General features: G+C 48.4%; 1 protein-coding gene across 1 annotated transcript in view; it reads right to left on the bottom strand.

Moving 5' to 3' along the window:
* LOC309534827 (serine/threonine-protein kinase TNNI3K) overlaps nucleotides 1–19,395 on the bottom strand; it is a 159,426-nt gene that overhangs the window by 42,816 nt on the left and 97,215 nt on the right. The window contains exons 19-22 of the mRNA XM_082227248.1: nucleotides 19,294–19,346; nucleotides 17,178–17,230; nucleotides 15,713–15,845; nucleotides 9,356–9,465 (exon numbers count right to left, since the gene is read on the bottom strand). Of these exons, the coding sequence (XP_082083374.1) occupies nucleotides 9,356–9,465; nucleotides 15,713–15,845; nucleotides 17,178–17,230; nucleotides 19,294–19,346 (349 nt within the window). The remainder of the gene's footprint in view (nucleotides 1–9,355; nucleotides 9,466–15,712; nucleotides 15,846–17,177; nucleotides 17,231–19,293; nucleotides 19,347–19,395) is intronic.

Genomic DNA, 19,395 nt, shown 5'->3' on the forward strand with positions numbered 1-19,395 from the left:
GGGAATTGCTTACAGCATCTTCACAGATGAGCTTCTGTTCCTGGCTGTGTGAGAGTGTGTGTGTGTGTCTGATGATGTGGAAGCTGCGGAAACAGCTGGCTTCTTAGTCTGCTCCTCCTGTGGCCAGAACAGGAGTAGAAAAGGAGGCCTGTCTCACACTTTGAACTGGGACTGGCTAGTTTCCACCATGGAAGAAGCATTTTTGGTCTTATGGCTTGTGCATCAGCAACATGCCATATCCAGTCACAAAATGGTGGCGGTGATGGGGGAGGAATATTGGGAACAACTGACTGGCTTGTTTACCAGCATGAACTCTTTATATCTGTATTACATTTTGTCAGGGGTTCAGAAGCAGAGACGCAGAGAAGGGTGGAAACAGAGAGCGAGGGGGAGGAAGCCGAAGGGAGAATGAGTGATGATGACGACCCGAGATCTCCAAGCCTAAGCAGTGAGTCAGAGGACTCCCAAAAGGGAGCCCCAGTGAGCAGAGCAAGGGGGGGATCCGGGGGGACACCCCAGGAGGAAGGGAACAGAGGAGATTCAGAGAGCAGCAGCTGGAAGTCGGGACCCACGCTCAAGACTGAGAGCAGCAGGGAGGAAGGCAGCCAGGCATCGGGGTCCGGAGGCCGTCAGCAGGAGGGAGGGCACGAGTCAGGGGTGGTCACGCCCTCCTCAGAGAGCGAGGCAACGGTCAAGAGGAAAGTAGAGAGTTGGGCGCGCGCGCCAAGTTCAAATGCAGCGGAAGCTGGAGCAGTGAGCAGCCCGGAGAGTGAGCCAGGTCCCAAAGCCCGCCGAAAGGAAGCGGAAGGATCAGGGGGGTCAGCGTCAGAGGAGAGTAGAAGGGAGGAGTCCCAGGGGGGCAGAAGGACCCAGAGACGTAGGGAGAGGCGAAGGAGGTGGAGCAAGGCTAGGGTATTAAGCTGGTGTGCAAGAGGCGGGGACTCAGATGGGTCTTCGCCGACCTAGGGCAGAAGGTGTAGAGCTGCACGCTGCAGTTCGGAAATGAAACCTGTAACTCAATAAAGACTCTTTTAAAGTGGACGCTGTGTGGCGTGGTCCTATGTGAGCTGGGACCTGGTAGCAGCTCTGACAGTAAGACCCATCTCCTCAAAGCTTCAGAAACCTGAAACCTCGCAGCGGGAGCAGAAGCCGCTAGGGGAGGAAGAGGGGTGTCTGTAAGCAAGCTCACAAAGGTTAGCAAGATGACGGAAGAACAGAGGATCTCCGCGCTGCAAGAGGCAGTGACCCAGTTGTCCTCAGAGGTATTGGCTTCCAAGAAACGGGAGGAGGAGACTACAGCCGCCTACAGAGACCTACACGCCAGGTTTGAAATGCTTGTTAAGCAAGGGCAACCGGGACCCAGACCGGAGGGCGTGGGATTGGCACGGAGAGCAGGAGGGCTTGTGGCTCACTTCGATGGGACTTTGCAACAGTACCCTAATTTTAGAGCAGACGTAATGTGCGCACTGCAACTGCTGGCAAAAGACTTTAGAGATGAGGAAGAGAAGGTGGGGTTCATATTGTCCCATTTGCATGGGGATGCCAAAGCCTGGCTGCGCAATTTGTGGAGGGATAAAGATCCGGCGCTTCAGAATGCAGATGCCTTTATCAAAGCGATGGATGCGTGTTTTTTGTCTACTATTGATGTGGATCTTGCCAGACGGGAGATTCATGGACTAAAACAAGGGAGGGCGAGCGTCCGGCAGTATCACGCCCGATTTTTTGCGCTGGTCAGTGCTTTAGAATGGGATCGGGATTCGCCCCCTGTCAGAGACCTCTTCTGGGAGGGTCTAAGTTCTGCGGTTAAGGATGAAATTGCAAGGGGGGAGAGGCCCCGAAGCACGCAGGAGGTGGTCCAAAGGGCGCTGACTGTGGGGGTGAGGCTGGAAGAACGTCCATGGTGCAGAGATGAAGGACGTGGAGGGCGCGAAGCAGCGAGAAGTTTCTCTTTCGTTCCGAGGGAAGCAGCGCGTGCGCAATCCACACCTCCGCCAGGAGGGGGAGGGGAACCGATGGAGGTTGGAGGTGCAAGGGCTCAGTCAGCAGCCAGAGCCCTAGCACCGGCAGCAGTGAAAGCGAAGCCTCCTAGAGGGAACAGGAAGTGTTACATCTGCGAGGATCCAGGCCATTTGGCGAAGGAGTGTCCCCGGAGGCTCCACAAGCACACTGCAGCCTCAGCAATGGTGACTGCAGCAACGCAGCAAGGAGAACCACAGCAGGGAAACGACGATGTCTGGCTGGAGACGGAGGCACTGGGGCCCAGCCAGACGCATCTGTGAAGCAGCCCCCAGCGATATTGCAACCCACGGATCCCCTCCCACCCAAACCAGTGGTGCAGCTCACAGCGTCTCTCCAGCTACCCAACGGCGTCACTATCGAAGTGCCGCTTTCTGTGGATTCTGGAAGCAACGCAGACTTTATAGCGCAGAGCTTTGTGGAGCAGCACGCTATACAGCTATTGCCTGCCACTCTGCCCCTGCAAGTCGTCACAGTGGATGGCAGAGAGTTGCTAGGGGGGCAGGTGGTGAAGCAGACGCCACCAATGGTGATGCGCCTTGGCAACCACAGGGAAGTCATCAGTTTTAATGTCACCCAACTGTCGGACACGCCCATTGTGTTGGGCATGAGTTGGCTGGACAGGCACAGTCCGACACTGGCTTGGTACCAGAGACAACTGATCTTCGGCTCCTCTTATTGCGCAGAACACTGCATCCTGCCCCGACGGGAGGGAGAGGAGGAGGAATCACAACTGCAGTTGGGAACGTTGCAAGCGGTCCCCCACAAATACGCGAACTTTTTGGAGGTCTTCTGCGAGAAGGAGGCGGACAAGCTACCCCCTCACCGGCCATATGACTGCAAGATTGACCTCCTACCGGGGGCGACGCTGCCGAAGGGGCGGCTATACTCCATGTCTGAAGATGAAATGCAGGAACTCAAACAGTTCATCAAGCATAACCTGGAGCGTGGCTTCATCAGAGAGTCCAAGGCAGTGGGGGGCAGTCCCGTTTTCTTCGTGAAAAAGAAAGACACGCCCCAAAAAAGACTCGTTGTGGACTACCGCCTTTTGAACCAGATGACCAAACCGTCTGATTACCCCATGCCCAGGATTGACGACCTCCTCGCGACGGTGCGCAAGGGACGCGTGTTCACCAAGTTGGACCTACGAGGGGCGTACAATCTCATCCGCATGCGGGAGGGCGATGAGTGGAAGACGGCCATGTTCACACCGCTGGGCACCTACGAGTACAGGGTTATGCCCTTTGGATTACAAAATGGCTCTCACTGTTTTCAAGCTTTTATGCATCACGTGTTGGAGGGACTCCTCTACAAGACATGCGTCTGCTTCCTGGATGACATCCTGATTTTCTCGGACTCGCAGCAAGCTCACGACCGAGACGTGAGGGAGGTGCTCAGCAGGTTGCAACAACATAGACTGTACGCCAAGCTGGAGAAGTGCCAGTTCGACACGAAGGAGGTGGATTTCCTGGGATACAAGTTGTCGGACAAGGGGATAGCCATGGACAGCACCAAGGTTCGTGCGGTATTGGATTGGAAGAGCCCGCGCAACCGGAAGGAGGTCCAGCGGTTTGTCGGCTTCGCCAACTTCTATCGCAAGTTTATCAAGGGGTTCGCGATGCAGACGGCAGCAATTACGGACACGCTCAGCTCCAAAAAAAAGAAATTCATCTGGACGGAGCAGGCGGAGCAGTCCTTTCAAGCGCTCAAGCGTCTCTTCGCATCGGAGAAGCAACTGCTGCATATCGACCCCAGTAAACCGTTGAGGGTAGAGACAGACGCGTCAGACAGAGCCGTGGGAGCTGTTCTGCTGCAGCGAGACCCGCAGGGGGTGTGGCGGCCGGGAGCGTTCTACTCCAGAAAGCTCAGCAAGTCGGAGCAGAACTACACCATCTGGGACAGGGAGTTGCTAGCCATTCATGCAGCTTTCAAGGCGTGGAGGCACTTCCTAATCGGCGCCAAGCACACGGTGCAGGTCTGCACGGACCACAAGAATCTGGAGCACTGGCGCACGGCTCAGTTCCTGAACCAGAGGCAGATACGTTGGGCGGAGTTCTTTGCTGACTTCAATTTCCGAATAGAGTACGTCCCAGGCGACACCAACATCATGGCGGATGCACTGTCCCGAAAACCGCAATACCTAGAAGAGGTGACGCCAGCGGCGGCCATGCACATCTTCGCACCGACGGCGTGGGCGTGTGCCTCAGCTACAGTAGACCTGGATGCGGTGCGACGTGCATTGCGGGACGACTCATTCGCACAAGACAAGATGGCGGAACTGCTCAGAGGCACGGCTACCACGGACGAGTTCCAGGTGCGGGACGGCTTGCTCCTACGCAAAGGGGCTGTCTATGTACCAGGAGACGACCTTCGCGCCAAGGTACTGCAACAGTTGCACGACGCACCCACGGCCGGTCACTTTGGCACAGAGAAAACGATGGAATTAGTCGCGAGAGACTTCTGGTGGCCCAGGCTGAGAGGGGAGGTCGCGGACTACGTCGCGAGGTGCGACACCTGCCAGAGGGCCAAGCCGGTACACAGACCACCGGCGGGACTGTTAGAACCGCTGCAAACGCCGTTTGAACCGTGGGAGAGGGTGGCCCTGGACTTTGTGACGGATTTACCCAGCTCGAGAGGCAAGACAGCTGTGCTAGTGGTGGTGGACTTGTTCACCAAGATGGCACATTTCATTCCGTGTGCGAAGGTGGCCACGGCGGAACAAACCGCCAAACTGTTCATAGATCACGTGTTCAAAGTGCATGGCCTGCCACGGTCTATCCTGTCCGACCGCGGACGCCAGTTCATCTCGTCTTTCTGGCAGAAGCTGATGGGTTTTCTAAATGTCAAGGTCAATCTGGCATCAGCAAGACACCCGCAGACCAACGGGCAAGCAGAGAGGGTCAATGCCATCATGCAGCAGTACCTGAGATGCTATGCCAATCAACAGCCTGCGACGTGGGTGGATTACCTGCCGCTAGCCGAGTTCGCTTACAACAACACGAAGCACGTGTCCACAGGAGTGACGCCGTTCTTTGCCAACAATGGGAGGCATCCCAGAACCTTCCCGGGACTGGAGAGAGTGGGGGAAGGAGAACCACAGACGGCGGACGCGTTCGCGTCAGAGCTGCAGGCGGTCCACGATCAACTCAGACGGCAGCTGGAGCTAGCTAAGCACGCCTACAAGGTGCAAGCTGACAAGCACGGGCGGGTTGGCGAAGTGATCCAAGTGGGAGACTGGGTCTGGTTGGCAGCCCACGCAGTGCCGACCAGGTCACTTGCCAAGAAGAAGTTGGGGCACAAGCAAATCGGTCCGTACCAAGTCGAAGCACAGATCAACCCGGTAGCCTTCCGACTGGCGCTGCCGGAGGGTTCCAGAATGCATCCGGTGTTCCACAGGTCGGTGCTCACTCCCTACAAGGCACCTCACAGGTTCCAGGAGCCAGGGACGGCGCCAAGTCCGCTCCGGGAAGGGACGGAGACGCGGGGGGTGAAGCACCAGGACCACATCAACGAGGTCACGGAGATTTTGGACTCCAGATGGGGGGAGGAGGGAGTCGAATACCTCTTAGCCAGAGAGGGCACCCGGGCCAGCGCCAATAGCTGGGTACCAGACTACGCTTTGGAGGAACCCCTGCTCAAGGACGAGTTTCATGCCCTCTTCCCACACAAACCCATGCCAGCGAGCTTCTTCGACGACTGGTTGTTCACACCCACACTTTCTTCCAGCACGTTCCATGGATTCGACTCAGAAGGGGAACCCGCACGGAGCACCCGTTCCCCAGAAGGTTCACCGGCAGGTTCGGCATCAGGCAACTCGTATTGGTGGGACGATCGACCAGAGGAGCAATGGCGCAGGAAGTGGCTGGAGAAGCCAGGTCGAGCGACCGACGCAGAGACTGACATGGACGTGTTCGGGGAGGACCTCGGGTTCGAGCACGGCGGTACAGAGATGGAAGAGCAACAAGTCAACGTCGACGACCGCGAGGGGGAAGACTCGGAGGTTTTCAGTTGGCGGCCACCCACGGGGAGCGACCTGTATCCAGCATTCCCTCCCATGATGATGGAGCACCCAGCACCCACACCTGACAGCGGGGAGGGGGGAAGGGGGGGCTTCGAGGGGGGGATGGATGTCAGGGGTTCAGAAGCAGAGACGCAGAGAAGGGTGGAAACAGAGAGCGAGGGGGAGGAAGCCGAAGGGAGAATGAGTGATGATGACGACCCGAGATCTCCAAGCCTAAGCAGTGAGTCAGAGGACTCCCAAAAGGGAGCCCCAGTGAGCAGAGCAAGGGGGGGATCCGGGGGGACACCCCAGGAGGAAGGGAACAGAGGAGATTCAGAGAGCAGCAGCTGGAAGTCGGGACCCACGCTCAAGACTGAGAGCAGCAGGGAGGAAGGCAGCCAGGCATCGGGGTCCGGAGGCCGTCAGCAGGAGGGAGGGCACGAGTCAGGGGTGGTCACGCCCTCCTCAGAGAGCGAGGCAACGGTCAAGAGGAAAGTAGAGAGTTGGGCGCGCGCGCCAAGTTCAAATGCAGCGGAAGCTGGAGCAGTGAGCAGCCCGGAGAGTGAGCCAGGTCCCAAAGCCCGCCGAAAGGAAGCGGAAGGATCAGGGGGGTCAGCGTCAGAGGAGAGTAGAAGGGAGGAGTCCCAGGGGGGCAGAAGGACCCAGAGACGTAGGGAGAGGCGAAGGAGGTGGAGCAAGGCTAGGGTATTAAGCTGGTGTGCAAGAGGCGGGGACTCAGATGGGTCTTCGCCGACCTAGGGCAGAAGGTGTAGAGCTGCACGCTGCAGTTCGGAAATGAAACCTGTAACTCAATAAAGACTCTTTTAAAGTGGACGCTGTGTGGCGTGGTCCTATGTGAGCTGGGACCTGGTAGCAGCTCTGACACATTTGTATCCCAATTTTCCTTCAAGGAGCTCAAGGCGGCATACATGGTTCTCCCCCTCTCCACATTAATCTCTGTGACATAGAAAGCTGAGAGCTGGTTACGGGCCCAAGTTCACCCACCCAGTAGGCTTTGTGGCTAAGCAGGGATGTGAACCACAGTCTCCCAGATTCTAACCCGACACTACAACCACCGCACCACTCTAACTATGGGGGAGACTGGTTCTTTGGCACTTGTTCTGAACGTGGGGAGTGAGCCTTACTGAGATATGAGGAGTTTTTCTCTCTCTTCTGCAAGCCTGCTGGGATTAAGGAAAGGGCAATGGAAGGCATCTAATCTACTTATCTACATGCATCTAATCTACTTATTTTAAATATTTATTTTAAAAGTTTGCTTGTGTTTTTTTCTTTTCTTTCGGCAAGCTCCGGCAGTGGTGTAGCGTGGGTTGTCAGCACCCGGGGCAAGGCAAGTAATTTGCGCCCCCTAACCCGTGGATTTGCGCCCCCTAACCCATGGATTTGCGCCCCCTAACCCTAACCCCCAGATGTTGCGCCCGGTGCGGCCCGCCCCCCTGCACCCCCCACGCTACGCCACTGAGCTCCGGTCCCCTCCCCTTTACCTGATATTTGTCAGCTAAGCTGGGCCAGTCTGGGAAGGAAGATACTGTAGTCTCTTCCCTTATTATCTCCCTTGTCATCTAGACTGCCTGTTGCCAAGACGGCACAACTGTTCTAACCATGGCATCCTGTCATCGTGAAGGTTGTTTTAATTTCTAATATCTGTTAATTAAAATATGGAGTTTTAAAAATAATCGAAAGTGAAAAACCAGAGAAAGTAGAAAAACAACGTATGTCTCTTGACGTGGCATGCCAGATTTGCTCTTTTATGCAGAGATAGTTTTAACGGTTTTTAAACAATAGGTGGAGCTATCTCTTCTAGTTGCCCCACCAAGAAATAAAATAAATATGAAAATAATCAGCTAAAGAGTATCCAGATATCCAGAAATCCAGTAGTAACAAAAGGCTTTAAACAGATCTGAAAGGCTCTTGATTATTATTAAGGTTTTGGAAAATAAATATCTTATTACCATATCGACAATCTACGACTGATCTCTTGCAGAAGCTGATATATTATCATCTGAGTTTAGCATTTCTGTTTTCCAAGGGAAGGAGGAGCAGGCTGCGCAGAGATGAAGTCACGGAGAAGCCAAAAGGGAAATGGCAGTGGTATTTCACAGACTGTACAGAAAGAAGAGAATCCGACTGACAGCTGGGCTAATCTGGGCTACTTTCTCACTTCCGGCTAAATCAGTGTGTTGTATGACAGGTCACTCCATATCTAGGTTACTAACCTTTTTCTTTTCTGGCCTTCCTCCTTTGGCTTCATAGCTGGATGGACAGAAATTTAGCAGGTGAGTTTTCCTGGCATGGAGATCAGTTGCGGAAAAAGCTTCACCTGCTAAAATTCTGGGTATGGAACAGCTGTTAAAAGACACAGGAGGAGGGCCAGAAAAAAGTGACAACCGTAGCAGTAGCTTGGTGCCTTCCTATTGAAGAATGCCTAAACCAAACCAGCCCTGCTGGTTGAAACTGAAGTGTACAAGCCAGTGCAAATGACAGCTCTGTACTATAGTATCAGATTATAGACAGGAAGCACTGCAGGCCAAGGCACTGGGCTCCTCTGTCCCCAACCCCCAAGACAATCGAAGGACAATGTAGACTGATTTTGGATCGAAACAGGCCACAACTTTATTGAATATAGATGAAAGAGGTTTGGCTTGTGCATGGGGCAATTAATTACTTCTGGCCCGCCTGCCGGAAGTGATGCCACAGGTCAATCCCAGAGCAGGGCTTCCTAAGACTTACATCAAATAGGGTGACCCCTGCAGGAATTGCCATCTGAGGGTGTTCCAGTTGCCCTGGCCCCTGACTGGGCATAAGGGCATAGGAAACACCAGATTCCTTTAATAGGATACCTCAGCATTGTGAGGAGAGACAGAGACAACAACTTCCCTTCCATCAAAGACTAAGATTGCCCCAGTGCCCAAACCCAGTTGTGACAATGAGTAGCGATCATCACAGCATGGCGGGTGTCCAGCTTTGGGTAACTAGCATGTCAATAATTTGCTGGTCATCCATAAAAGCACTACTCTCTCTGGACAAAGCCAGTGACTAGGAATCATATTTAGTAGGTCCAACAGTCAAATCTTCATTCGGGCACAACATTAACAAAACCATCTGTGATCTTTTTGTATGTACGCCTGCAAGGAAATATCAGCAGAAAACAGATTAACACTACAGTTTCTATATCCTTCCATGAAAGAAACTGAAAATCAAAGCGATGGATCTAGGCCTCAGGTGTCCGATGTTTAAATGAGCAGGCAATTCTGCTTTCTATTCTTCATCAAGGAACAGTGGCATATATTGCTTGGAAAATTAAGAAATGTGGCCACTTACCTCAGGACATGCATTCCAGCCCCTCATTAACAATGATGAGATGGGCTTGGGAATTGAGTAGCCTATTGGAGGCCTGATGTGATGGTAGGCCATGTCTGCTGCTGCAGCCGCTGTAAATAAGAAAATGACAAGGAGGAGGAATTATTGTCCCTCCAAAAATGCAGGTGAAGGAAAAGAAGCCAACAATTAAAGTCAGTCCTCAGTCAGTAGCACTGTCTTCAACCAATTTTTATGGGCGTTACTCCTGGAGTAGCCTTTTATTTGCACTCTGTATGATTATTTATGAACCCGGTAGGAAGTCAACATCTCTTAACAAGAGGAACAAATGGATGAAGAGTTTAATCCAGGTATATATTATCTGATTTAGTGAATATTCCTTCAAATGAGCGATGTTTGTAGAGACTCCCCTTTCCTCCGCTTCTCTCAGTTATTCACTCATTGATGAAACTATGCCGCAGTAATTTCTCCAATCAGCATGAGATTTCGGAATGATAGCATCAAACTCAGGCTGGTACACATTTAAATTTTGTATGTACGCTACGTTTAACTTGGTATTCTTGCCATCTGTTACCATGTTATGAGATGGGTAGGCTGCAGTTAGTCCCTGGTAGATGACCAATTAATCATAGTGAATTATATCTAGTAGGTCTTAATAGGTAAGGCTGCAGCTATCCAGCGATAAATATATACAGTACTTACCGTCTGGTACAGCAGCAAAGGACCTAAACATTATGCACTTATGCACAAGTCCTGAGCTGCAAATCAGGCATCCACGTTTGAGGTGCCTGGTTTAACTGGAATCTAAACTTTTCTGTTAGGTTCAGTATTTCTATTCATCATACAACTACTCAAGTGGGGTTTGCCATGCAACTATTACAGATAATGTAAGAAATCTAAAGAGGGTTCTGGACACTTGCATGGCCATAGTCTATGCCCCTGTGGTCTCTCCAAGAACCAAATGACCTCTTTACAGCCACATAGTAATGCCCATTTTAAAAGGAAGCTACTCCGACGTTCCCAAATGGTTTAATCTCTCAGATTTAGGCTAGTCATTATGTGTAATTCATCTTCATGGCAGATCTTTAACTACCCAACGTGGGCTGCCTCTGATTGATAAACACTATTGCTGTAGTCTAATTGGTTGGCACTTAGTGCTTAAGTAATGGGTTGTTACCTTTTTATTTCAATTATGCCTGCATTATAGAACCTAAACAGTTTCTCAGCTACATGGCCTATTCACTCTTCTTTTCTTTCTAATGTGCTTGTTTTCCACCTTCCCATCTGGCTCCCTGTATTATTTTTAAAAGTTGAAAAATTCATCACGGTTCAGCACTCCAGCCAAGCTGCATTTCTTTTAAAAAGATTGTTATGTTAACATCTGGGGTCAAAAGGTGCTTTGTGGTTAATCTTAGCTTTCTTATGCATTTATATCTGTAAGAAGCGAAAGTACAGTTTCCCTTTGCTTCTGGAAGCTTTCAGAAGAGTCATGAAATGTTTAATAATTGGAATCCTGCATCTATATACCCTCCAACATCCTACTGATCAGAACTGGGATGCTCATTTTTCGATCCCAAGCTCTTGTAGGATCCAGCTGACTCTCGCAAGAGCATGAGAGCAAAAAATGAGCGTCTTTTGGTCCAGTGCTCTGGCACAAATCAGCTGATTCATGCCAGAACACTGGACCAAAAATTGGGACATCCCATGATCCAATCAGAAGCCAGGATAGCTTCTGAAATTATGGGATATCCTGGTCAACTTGGGACGGGTGAGGGGTATGCATCTCTTCTGGATTTGACAGCTGGCAAGCAAGAGAAATTCACAGGGAAGGACATGAGACAGGGTCCAGACCAGGTAATGACCTACCATCTGAGGGGGCCACTCTTGGTTCTCACCTGGACACAGAACCTAGCTTGAGCCTGGGGCAGGGTACACTCAGATCTTGCAGAGTTGCACATAAAGGGAGCCTTAGACCATCCTGGTATCATGCAGAGGTGCCTGGGATTGTCTCTTAAGCTGAATGCCTATTCCAGTGATTCACAAACAATTACATGGGCCCCACCGATGGGCCTTGAGGCACTTTCAGGTGGGCCTTAGTGCTACATTCTGCCCAGTGCCTCCTTGCTTGCTCGCCATGCCCACTAGCCCTGCTAATGCCAGCACCAGCAACTCTTTCTAAGTTGACTAAATGAGGCCGGGAGACAGAAGTTCAGCAGGGGAAGAGGGAAGGAATGTCTCTCTGTTAAGTTGTGGGTGAACATATCAGACGACACAACGATTCTTCAAATAGCTCTTGTTTATTCACAGGCCACAACAAAACTGAACTGAAGGGTTCAGCCAGCCTGCTTATATAGAGCTCCACTAGAACGCAACAGTAACCATTTTCTGTAACTATCCAATCACTGAACGTCACTTTCAATCCCTTATTTGCATATGTGGACCTGAGTGAAAATGATCTACAGTATCCCCTTGCTGGCCCAGGGTGAGAACTTCAGTACATAACAGTCTCCCTCCTCTGAAGGGCCTGAAAAGGTATTAAAGTAAATTAGAAAGTGAGATAAAATGTCATTACATTGCAATGATTATACAAACTGGGAATAGAAAAGAAGAGGACAAGGAGGAAGAAATGAATGCAAAAAGATTAGGGGGGAGGGATGGAGGAAACTAGCAGGAAGGCAGAGATAAAGTTCAACCTGACTATGAAAGGAAAATGTGAGAAGAAATCATAGGAGGTGGATAAAAATATTTTGAGAAGCATGTAGAGGTAGGAAGAGAAAAAAATCAAATATAAAGCCTTCTTCACTGGATTTTTAGGATCAGCACATTTTGCCCCAAATGGGAAGGCTAGGTCAGAACACCTTCAGAGAAAATGTCTGTGCTTAGCTTGTGGAAAGCCGAGCTATGGAACTACAAGAAAAATGTTCTGGCAAATGTATCACTCTAGAGCAGTGTTTCCCAACCTTTTTTGGGCAAAGGCACACTTGTTTCATGAAAAAAATCTCGAGGCACACCACCATTACAGCCCCGTGACGTCAGCGTGCAGCGTCACGCCGGGAGGGACATGAATTGCTAGCAAATTACATAATCACCTCCTTGAGGGCTGGCTCATCTTCTCCGAAGGCAGAACCCCATTAATTAACAGCACAGACTCACACCATAGCCAAGACGAGGGGGGAAAACCTCAGTCATGCACAGTCATGCACATGTGGGGGCTAAATGAGGACGAAGACTGGGCAGAGAGCAGGGTTCAAATCACCCCACCTGGCCAGGACAATCCCTGGGTGCTCCCTTGGGCCACTCGCCTGACCCACCTCGCAGGGCTGTTGTTGCGAGGATAACACGGGGAGAACCACGCGCGCCCCTGGGAGCTCCTTGGAGGAGAAAGCGGGCAATGAATGCCCTCCCGGCTCTCTCTGCCGCCCACTGGGGACCCCCCTCACCTGCCAAGTCCGGAGCGCCGGTGGAAGTTGCATGCATGCATGCAGGGCGCCGCGTTGCCATTGCATTGCACTGCACTCCATGCAACGCCTGCACGCATGCATTGCCTTGCACGCCCGCCAAGGGGTCTCCCCGCGGTCCGATGCGTCCCCTCCGGCGCGGATGCAGGATTGCAAAAATAAAAACCCCCGACGCAGCCCTACCTGGGGGGCAGCCTCCGCCTCCGCCGCTCCGCCTCCGCGGGGATCCCCGGGCTCCATCCTGCCGCCCGATCTCCGCGGGGGCGCAGGCAGGCTGCACGGGATCTGCGCGGAAGAGCCCCTGCCCGCCCGGCCGCCGCCGCTGCACTCATTCCATGGCCGGGAGAAGAGCGCTTCAAACAAAACGCCCGGCCCGCCAGGCCACGCTGGGAAACGTAGTTCGCGCAGCCCGCGTGGGCGCGGAGCCCAAGGGCGAGGGGACTACGAATCCCGGCAGCCCCCACGCCGGGGACGGAGGGGGAGAGGCCGGGTGCAGGGATGGAGGGACGGGTGGGCGAGCGAGTGAGTGAGTGGCAGCCGCCAAGCCTTGGCCGAGAGCCAGGAAGGGCCTCCCCGGAGGAGGAGGAGGAGGAGGGAGGCGCAGAGCGGGAGGGAGGGAGGGAACCCCAGGGGTCATCTAGTGACGGCGCCCCAATCGAAAATTTGACTTTAAAAAAAAAAATTCAAATTTTTTAATTTTTCCCGCGGCACACCAGGCAACATCTCGCAGCACACTAGTGTGCCACGGAACAGTGGTTGGGAAACACTGCTCTAGAGCACATACTTGAATTTTTAGGGGGTGGGGTGGGAAATGTTATTGTAAACTGTAGAAACAAAATAAAAAACCATGAAAACTACCATACTTTTCTGTCTATAAGACACCCCCATCTATAAGACGTCCCCTATTTTGAGGGACTGAAATTTAAGAAAATGGGGGGAGATGGAACAGAGTTGTTGAGCTTCTTTTTGCAGAGAATTGCCCAGAGTTGTTCAGCTGGGGAGGGGGATTGCCAAAAATCAGTCACCCGCACAAGTCACAAAATCCGCCTCCCGTCTGTCCCATCGCTGCCAGAAGCTGCCAGAAGCTGCCAATCACCCGCCCAACTACTGGAGCAGCAGCCAATCAGCATAACCCATTGACGCACCAAACAATAACACGCACAATAGCCGCTGACAGCCATGGCAGCAACCAATCAAATGTCTACCCTATGCATGACACCTGTATAAGAGGACCCCCACTTTTTAGCATGATTTTTAAAGAGAAAAACATAGTCTTATACACAGAAAAGTATGGTAATCTAAAAGCTTGACATTTATTTCATGAAGGGCAAATGCTTATAAAAACGTGGGAAATCATATTCTGAAATCAGATTGTGACAACATTTTATCTTCAACAAATCAGTAAAAGAAATGATAGAAACTAGAATAAGAAAAAGCTTAAGGATGCAGAAATTTCTGCAAACAAAAATGTATTAATGATACAATACCCAGTAAAGCCACCAAATAGTAAAAGAAAATAGTACGGTATGTGTTTTTTTAAAAAAAAGGTGTAGGGAGAGAAAGCAAAAAGCATTGAACTAGTAAAATGATCATAATTCCATAAGTGGCAGAAGAGATGTGAATCTGGTTTTAATAAGATCTCCGGAGTATTTGGGAAGAGGAGAATTTTCTCCGGCTTTCCACCAACCAAGAACGAGCAAATAGGGTCAATAAATATATAACTTTAAATGCATCAGAGGAATAATGACTTTGAAAAGCTAAGCACCCTGGCTGTCTCAAATGGGAAAATGGAATGAATGGCTGTTGCACAAGACAAGTGAAGCTAATTAGTGAGAATCAATGGAGTCATGCTTAGAACAGGAAAGTTCAGGGGAATTCTCCAGACTGCAAGCTTCTCGGTGTTTAGAAAGTGCCTGGCCCTGTTAAAGTACTTGACTGTAAATAACAACAAGCACGAACCTGATAAAACTTTCAATAGGAGGAGGCTGCTGGGCAGAGGGAAGGAGACACTTTTGGATTCCTCTGGAACTCTCCTTCCCACGCCTTTTCTTCTATGTCCCTCTGCAAGTCAGCTCCAGGGAGCCTACTTGCAGCATTTCCCTTGCCTGTAAGACCACTTTCCCCACGTTTTTGCCCCCAGGTTCAGTGGGTGTGTGGAGCATCTAGTCCCTGCGATGAAGTGCAGTTGGCCAAGTAAACACCTGAACCTGATAGCATCCAGCAATAACTGGAACAGCAAAAGAACTCTCAACCCCCAGCAAACAGCCCCATTTTGATGTAGATTAAAGGGCCATTTAAAAAATGAAGTTCAAGTACATTCTGAATCGGCATTCATTAGAAACTGGAGCAGTTTTCTGCTGCATTGGGTAGCTCATTCAATGCACAGTTTTGGCTCTAAAGGTTTCCCAGTGGAGAGTAAATGGCTGTGATGTCACACTGTGTCAAGACGATCTGGCTATGATGTCACCCTGGGTCAAGACAATCAGGGCACCTTTGCTCACAACGGCTTTGTTGCTTTGATGGCAAAGCGTTGATCTCCTTGTTTCACAGTACATTTTCAGCGATGCATGCATGAAAAAAAATATATTAACATTCTAGTAAGCCTGAAACACCTCAGGCATCTGATAAGCTTAGTTTGGAGAAAGCACCTTAGGGTAAAAACTAGTACAGACTCTTAAGTTGCCTGCATAATTCTTTTTCCTTGACGAAACATTGATTTCAGCGTACTGTGGCTGACTGCAAAACACCGGCTTTACAGTTCTATGTGGAAACTGAAAGCCCACAATGCAAAATTAAAACAAATACACATTTGACTAAAAGCTGAGTTAGTGTTATACAAAGCAGCTTCTTTGTTGTGCACCAGAAAGAAGCAATCTTGATGCTAGCTTGCTGTGCACCTTACCTGGTTTGAGGTGAGCAAATGGAATTTCCCCTGTTAACAGTTCCCAGAGACACAAGGCATAGCTGAAAACATCGGCCTTTATAGTGTAGCGAGTACACTGTGTGAATACTTCAGGGGCCATCCAGCGCAGGTTCTGTACATCAAGACAACATCAATAATGCATTAATGGTATGTTTTGTTTCTTCACAGGGGCACCGATTCTCCAGCTTCATTTCTCTTTGCTTTCTGGCAATATGTTCACAAAACAATTCTCTTAATAGGAAGGGAGGATGGTGATCAGATTGTTCCTGCACAACAGATTCCCAAGTCTTTTATTGAGTTTCAAACTGCACTGTGGGCTTCACTTCATGCATAAAACCAGGATGCTCTTCCATACCCTACAATATTTCTCCAATAAAAACAAAGGTGTCCTATATAATAATAATAATAATAATAATAATAATAATAATAATAATAATACCCTACCCATCTGACAGGGTTGCCCCAGCCACTCTGGACAGCTCCCAACATATAAAAACATAATAAAACAGTAAACAGTAAAAAAAGCCTCCCTATACAGGGCTGCCTTCAGATGTCTTCTAAAGGCTGTATAGCAGGCATCCTCAACCTTGGCCCTCCCGATGTTTTTGGCCTACAACTCCCATGATCCCTAGCTAGCAGGACCAGTGGTCAGGGAGGATGGGAATTATAGTCTCAGAACATCTGGAGGGCTGAGGTTGAGGAAGCCTGCTGTATAGCTATGTCCTTTGCTTGGGGGTTGCATAGCTCCAACATTTCTCCAATGAAAATAGAGATGTCCTAAGAAAAATAGGATATTCCGGGATCAAATCAGAAACCGAGATGGCTTCTGTAAATCCAGGACTGTCCCTCAGCTCCTAGTCTGAGAGAAGGAAGTAAAGTTTCAGTGGCGGCACAACAAGTGGTGGGCAACAGTGATGCTCTGCATTGGTCAGCAGCTTCCATTTACATTTCCTGAAATGTCCTGAGGTGATACTATGTCGGAGGCTATGTTCAGAATGGAGGCTCCATTCTCTGATAAGCCAACACCCCAAACCTTTAAAAAGAATTCTCAGTACAAAACAACAATCCCTCTCTCCTAGAGTTCTTCATGAAAGCTCAGAAAAACAATTACAGTGCTGGGGGCCAGGGGAACATACCCATCAACCGTCTGAAGATGATTCTGAACTACTAATATAAGAACTACTAATATAAGTAGCAAATTCTAATGCCAATTACTGTTGCAGACTAGAAATTCATTTCTGAGTGCAAAGCAGAGAGAACATTTTGTACCCACTAATCATCATTGATCTCAATTGACATGGCAAACAAATGGCATACACTGTCATTATACAATAGCATGTATGTTGGAAGAAGAAAATCCTAATCTTATTTCTTGCTCCTTGGCTAGATTTTCATATACATTTGATAGTACTTATTTGTAACGAGAGAGAAAGAATAGGCAAACCCCAGGTTGTTTTGTCATATTATCTTCATCCAGAGACTGCAGAAATCTGGATTCTGGGATGTAAAAGCAAAACAAAAGGGAGGGAGAGCAGTTAAATAAGTATCACTGAGTACAGGATAACCAAAGTATTTAAAAAAGAACAAAAATGCATATATATTTGTAAGTTGTATAAAGTTCAAGTGGAAATACAATGACGACATGGCATTGTTTGTCAAGGACAGCATTCATTAAAAGGCTTGCATTAAATAATTAATATTTGTATTTGAATACTTCAGTTATTCAAAATCAGATTTACATCCATCACCAAAAACATGGATGCCCTGCCAGAAGCCATCAGCGTGATGTCATACTAGCATCTCTCAAAAACTCAAGCCAGCCTATATATAGGTTTTTAAGAGGCTGGTTTTATTTTTGAACCAATGGATTTTTCTGCATCAGTGCAGATAAGGAAGATCATTGTATTACAAAACATAGATTTGCATTGCCTGTTTAAAATTATGATCGGAATAGGAGATCAGTAATCAATAGCTTTTGCCCACCCCACCCCCAAATTCTATTTGTTCCCCACAGGATATGTGACCAACAGTAATTACCCAGCTTATAATCACAGTATATCAAGATCTTATATAGCATGTGTCCTTGCTCTATTTGCCTACAAGCCAGTTTTTTCTGGCTTTGACCCCATATATAGTACATCTAAAACATATGTGGGAAGGTAGCAGATAACAGGATTGGGAATAAGATGAGCAGGGCAACTGCAGAAGCCATATAATAACCTGGTATTGTGACTCAAGAACAACAGGAATGAAAGTGTAACAAGATCTAATGACATTGCAAATGAATCTCTCTTTCTTTTCAGAAACTTTATATATCTGATCATCCTGAGAAATATGTTATTCAGGCCTTTGTACCATGCCAAACTTGACCTGATATTGAAAAGCCTCTTTAACTATCCCTGAACTGGGGAAATCAGTGAGTTACAAAATAATAATGCCCCTGATCCAGGTGCCTTTACAGTTGAGGATTATAGATATTCCTGAATAAACGTGAACATCTCTTATGGGAGATACTGGATGAAATTATTTCAAGTTATATACTCCTCAGAACATGGGAATTGGCAATAATGGTGGTTATACATAAAAACAGCCAGCTAATTCCAGCTATATTGTCCTATAGCATTATTGAATATCAGGATTTTAAATTGTGGAGCACCATCCTTGCAAATAGATTAAATACAACAAATAAATACACTGGAGATGATCAGACCAGATTTATTAAAGAATGCAAATTATCTTCAAACATTCTTGAAGTGTTACATATCAATCATATTATCAAGTAAACAAAACAACCTTGTGAAATATTATTTCTGGGTGCTGAGAAAGTTTTTGACAGTTCATTGATGGGTGCCAAAATGATCAACTGTTATAACTGGAAGATAATGAAGAAACTAACTTTTAATAGTTAATTAAGGTTTGGGATATTGTCTGTATGGTTAAGTTCACAAATATGGGGAGAAGTGGAAAAGGAAGCCAGCCAGATAACATTTTTTGGTGGAAAAATAGAGTGTCTTTGTAATTTATTGTGGCAACAAGGTTCACGATAACGTAAACCCATTTATATTACTTGGAAATTTATGACTTCCATTTGTTCTACTTGATTCTGGTATGGAAATTTGTTCTTTGTTTTTAGATCTGGATATCTGATTCCCACCTCCCCAACCCCTTTTACAGATTTATCTGTTCTGTTTTCCCCCCTTCTGTTTATTAAACTGAGTGTAAGTAAATAATTTAAACTTAACAAAGAAAAGAAAGCAAACTACATCAAAGGCTTCACTTGTTAGCCTACCACATAAAAACAACTGAACTCTAATAATGCAAGAGATACAATACATTAAACATCATTGTGGCTTCCTCATCAGTCTGTGGCTTATGATATCCAACCATCTTTCACATAACGGCTACCAATTCTGCCCTAGAGCAGGGATGGGCAAGAGGTCTACTGGTAGATGTCATAATTTCCAATAGATAGAGCAGATCTTGCAGTCCAAAGTCTGCTCATCCTTGCTAGAGAGGTTACAAAACATACTGGGATTTTCTTTTAGTTTCCAATCTCTTACCTCCAAAATCAGCAACAACAGCATGACCATCTTCATACAGGAGGATATTGTGACTGTGGAGAAGAATAAGTTGTTAGATTGGGTACCTGAATGGTATTGTCT

The sequence above is a fragment of the Podarcis vaucheri genome (genome assembly GCF_965113315.1).
Source record: "Podarcis vaucheri genome assembly, chromosome: 6".
Classification (NCBI taxonomy): domain Eukaryota; kingdom Metazoa; phylum Chordata; class Lepidosauria; order Squamata; family Lacertidae; genus Podarcis; species Podarcis vaucheri.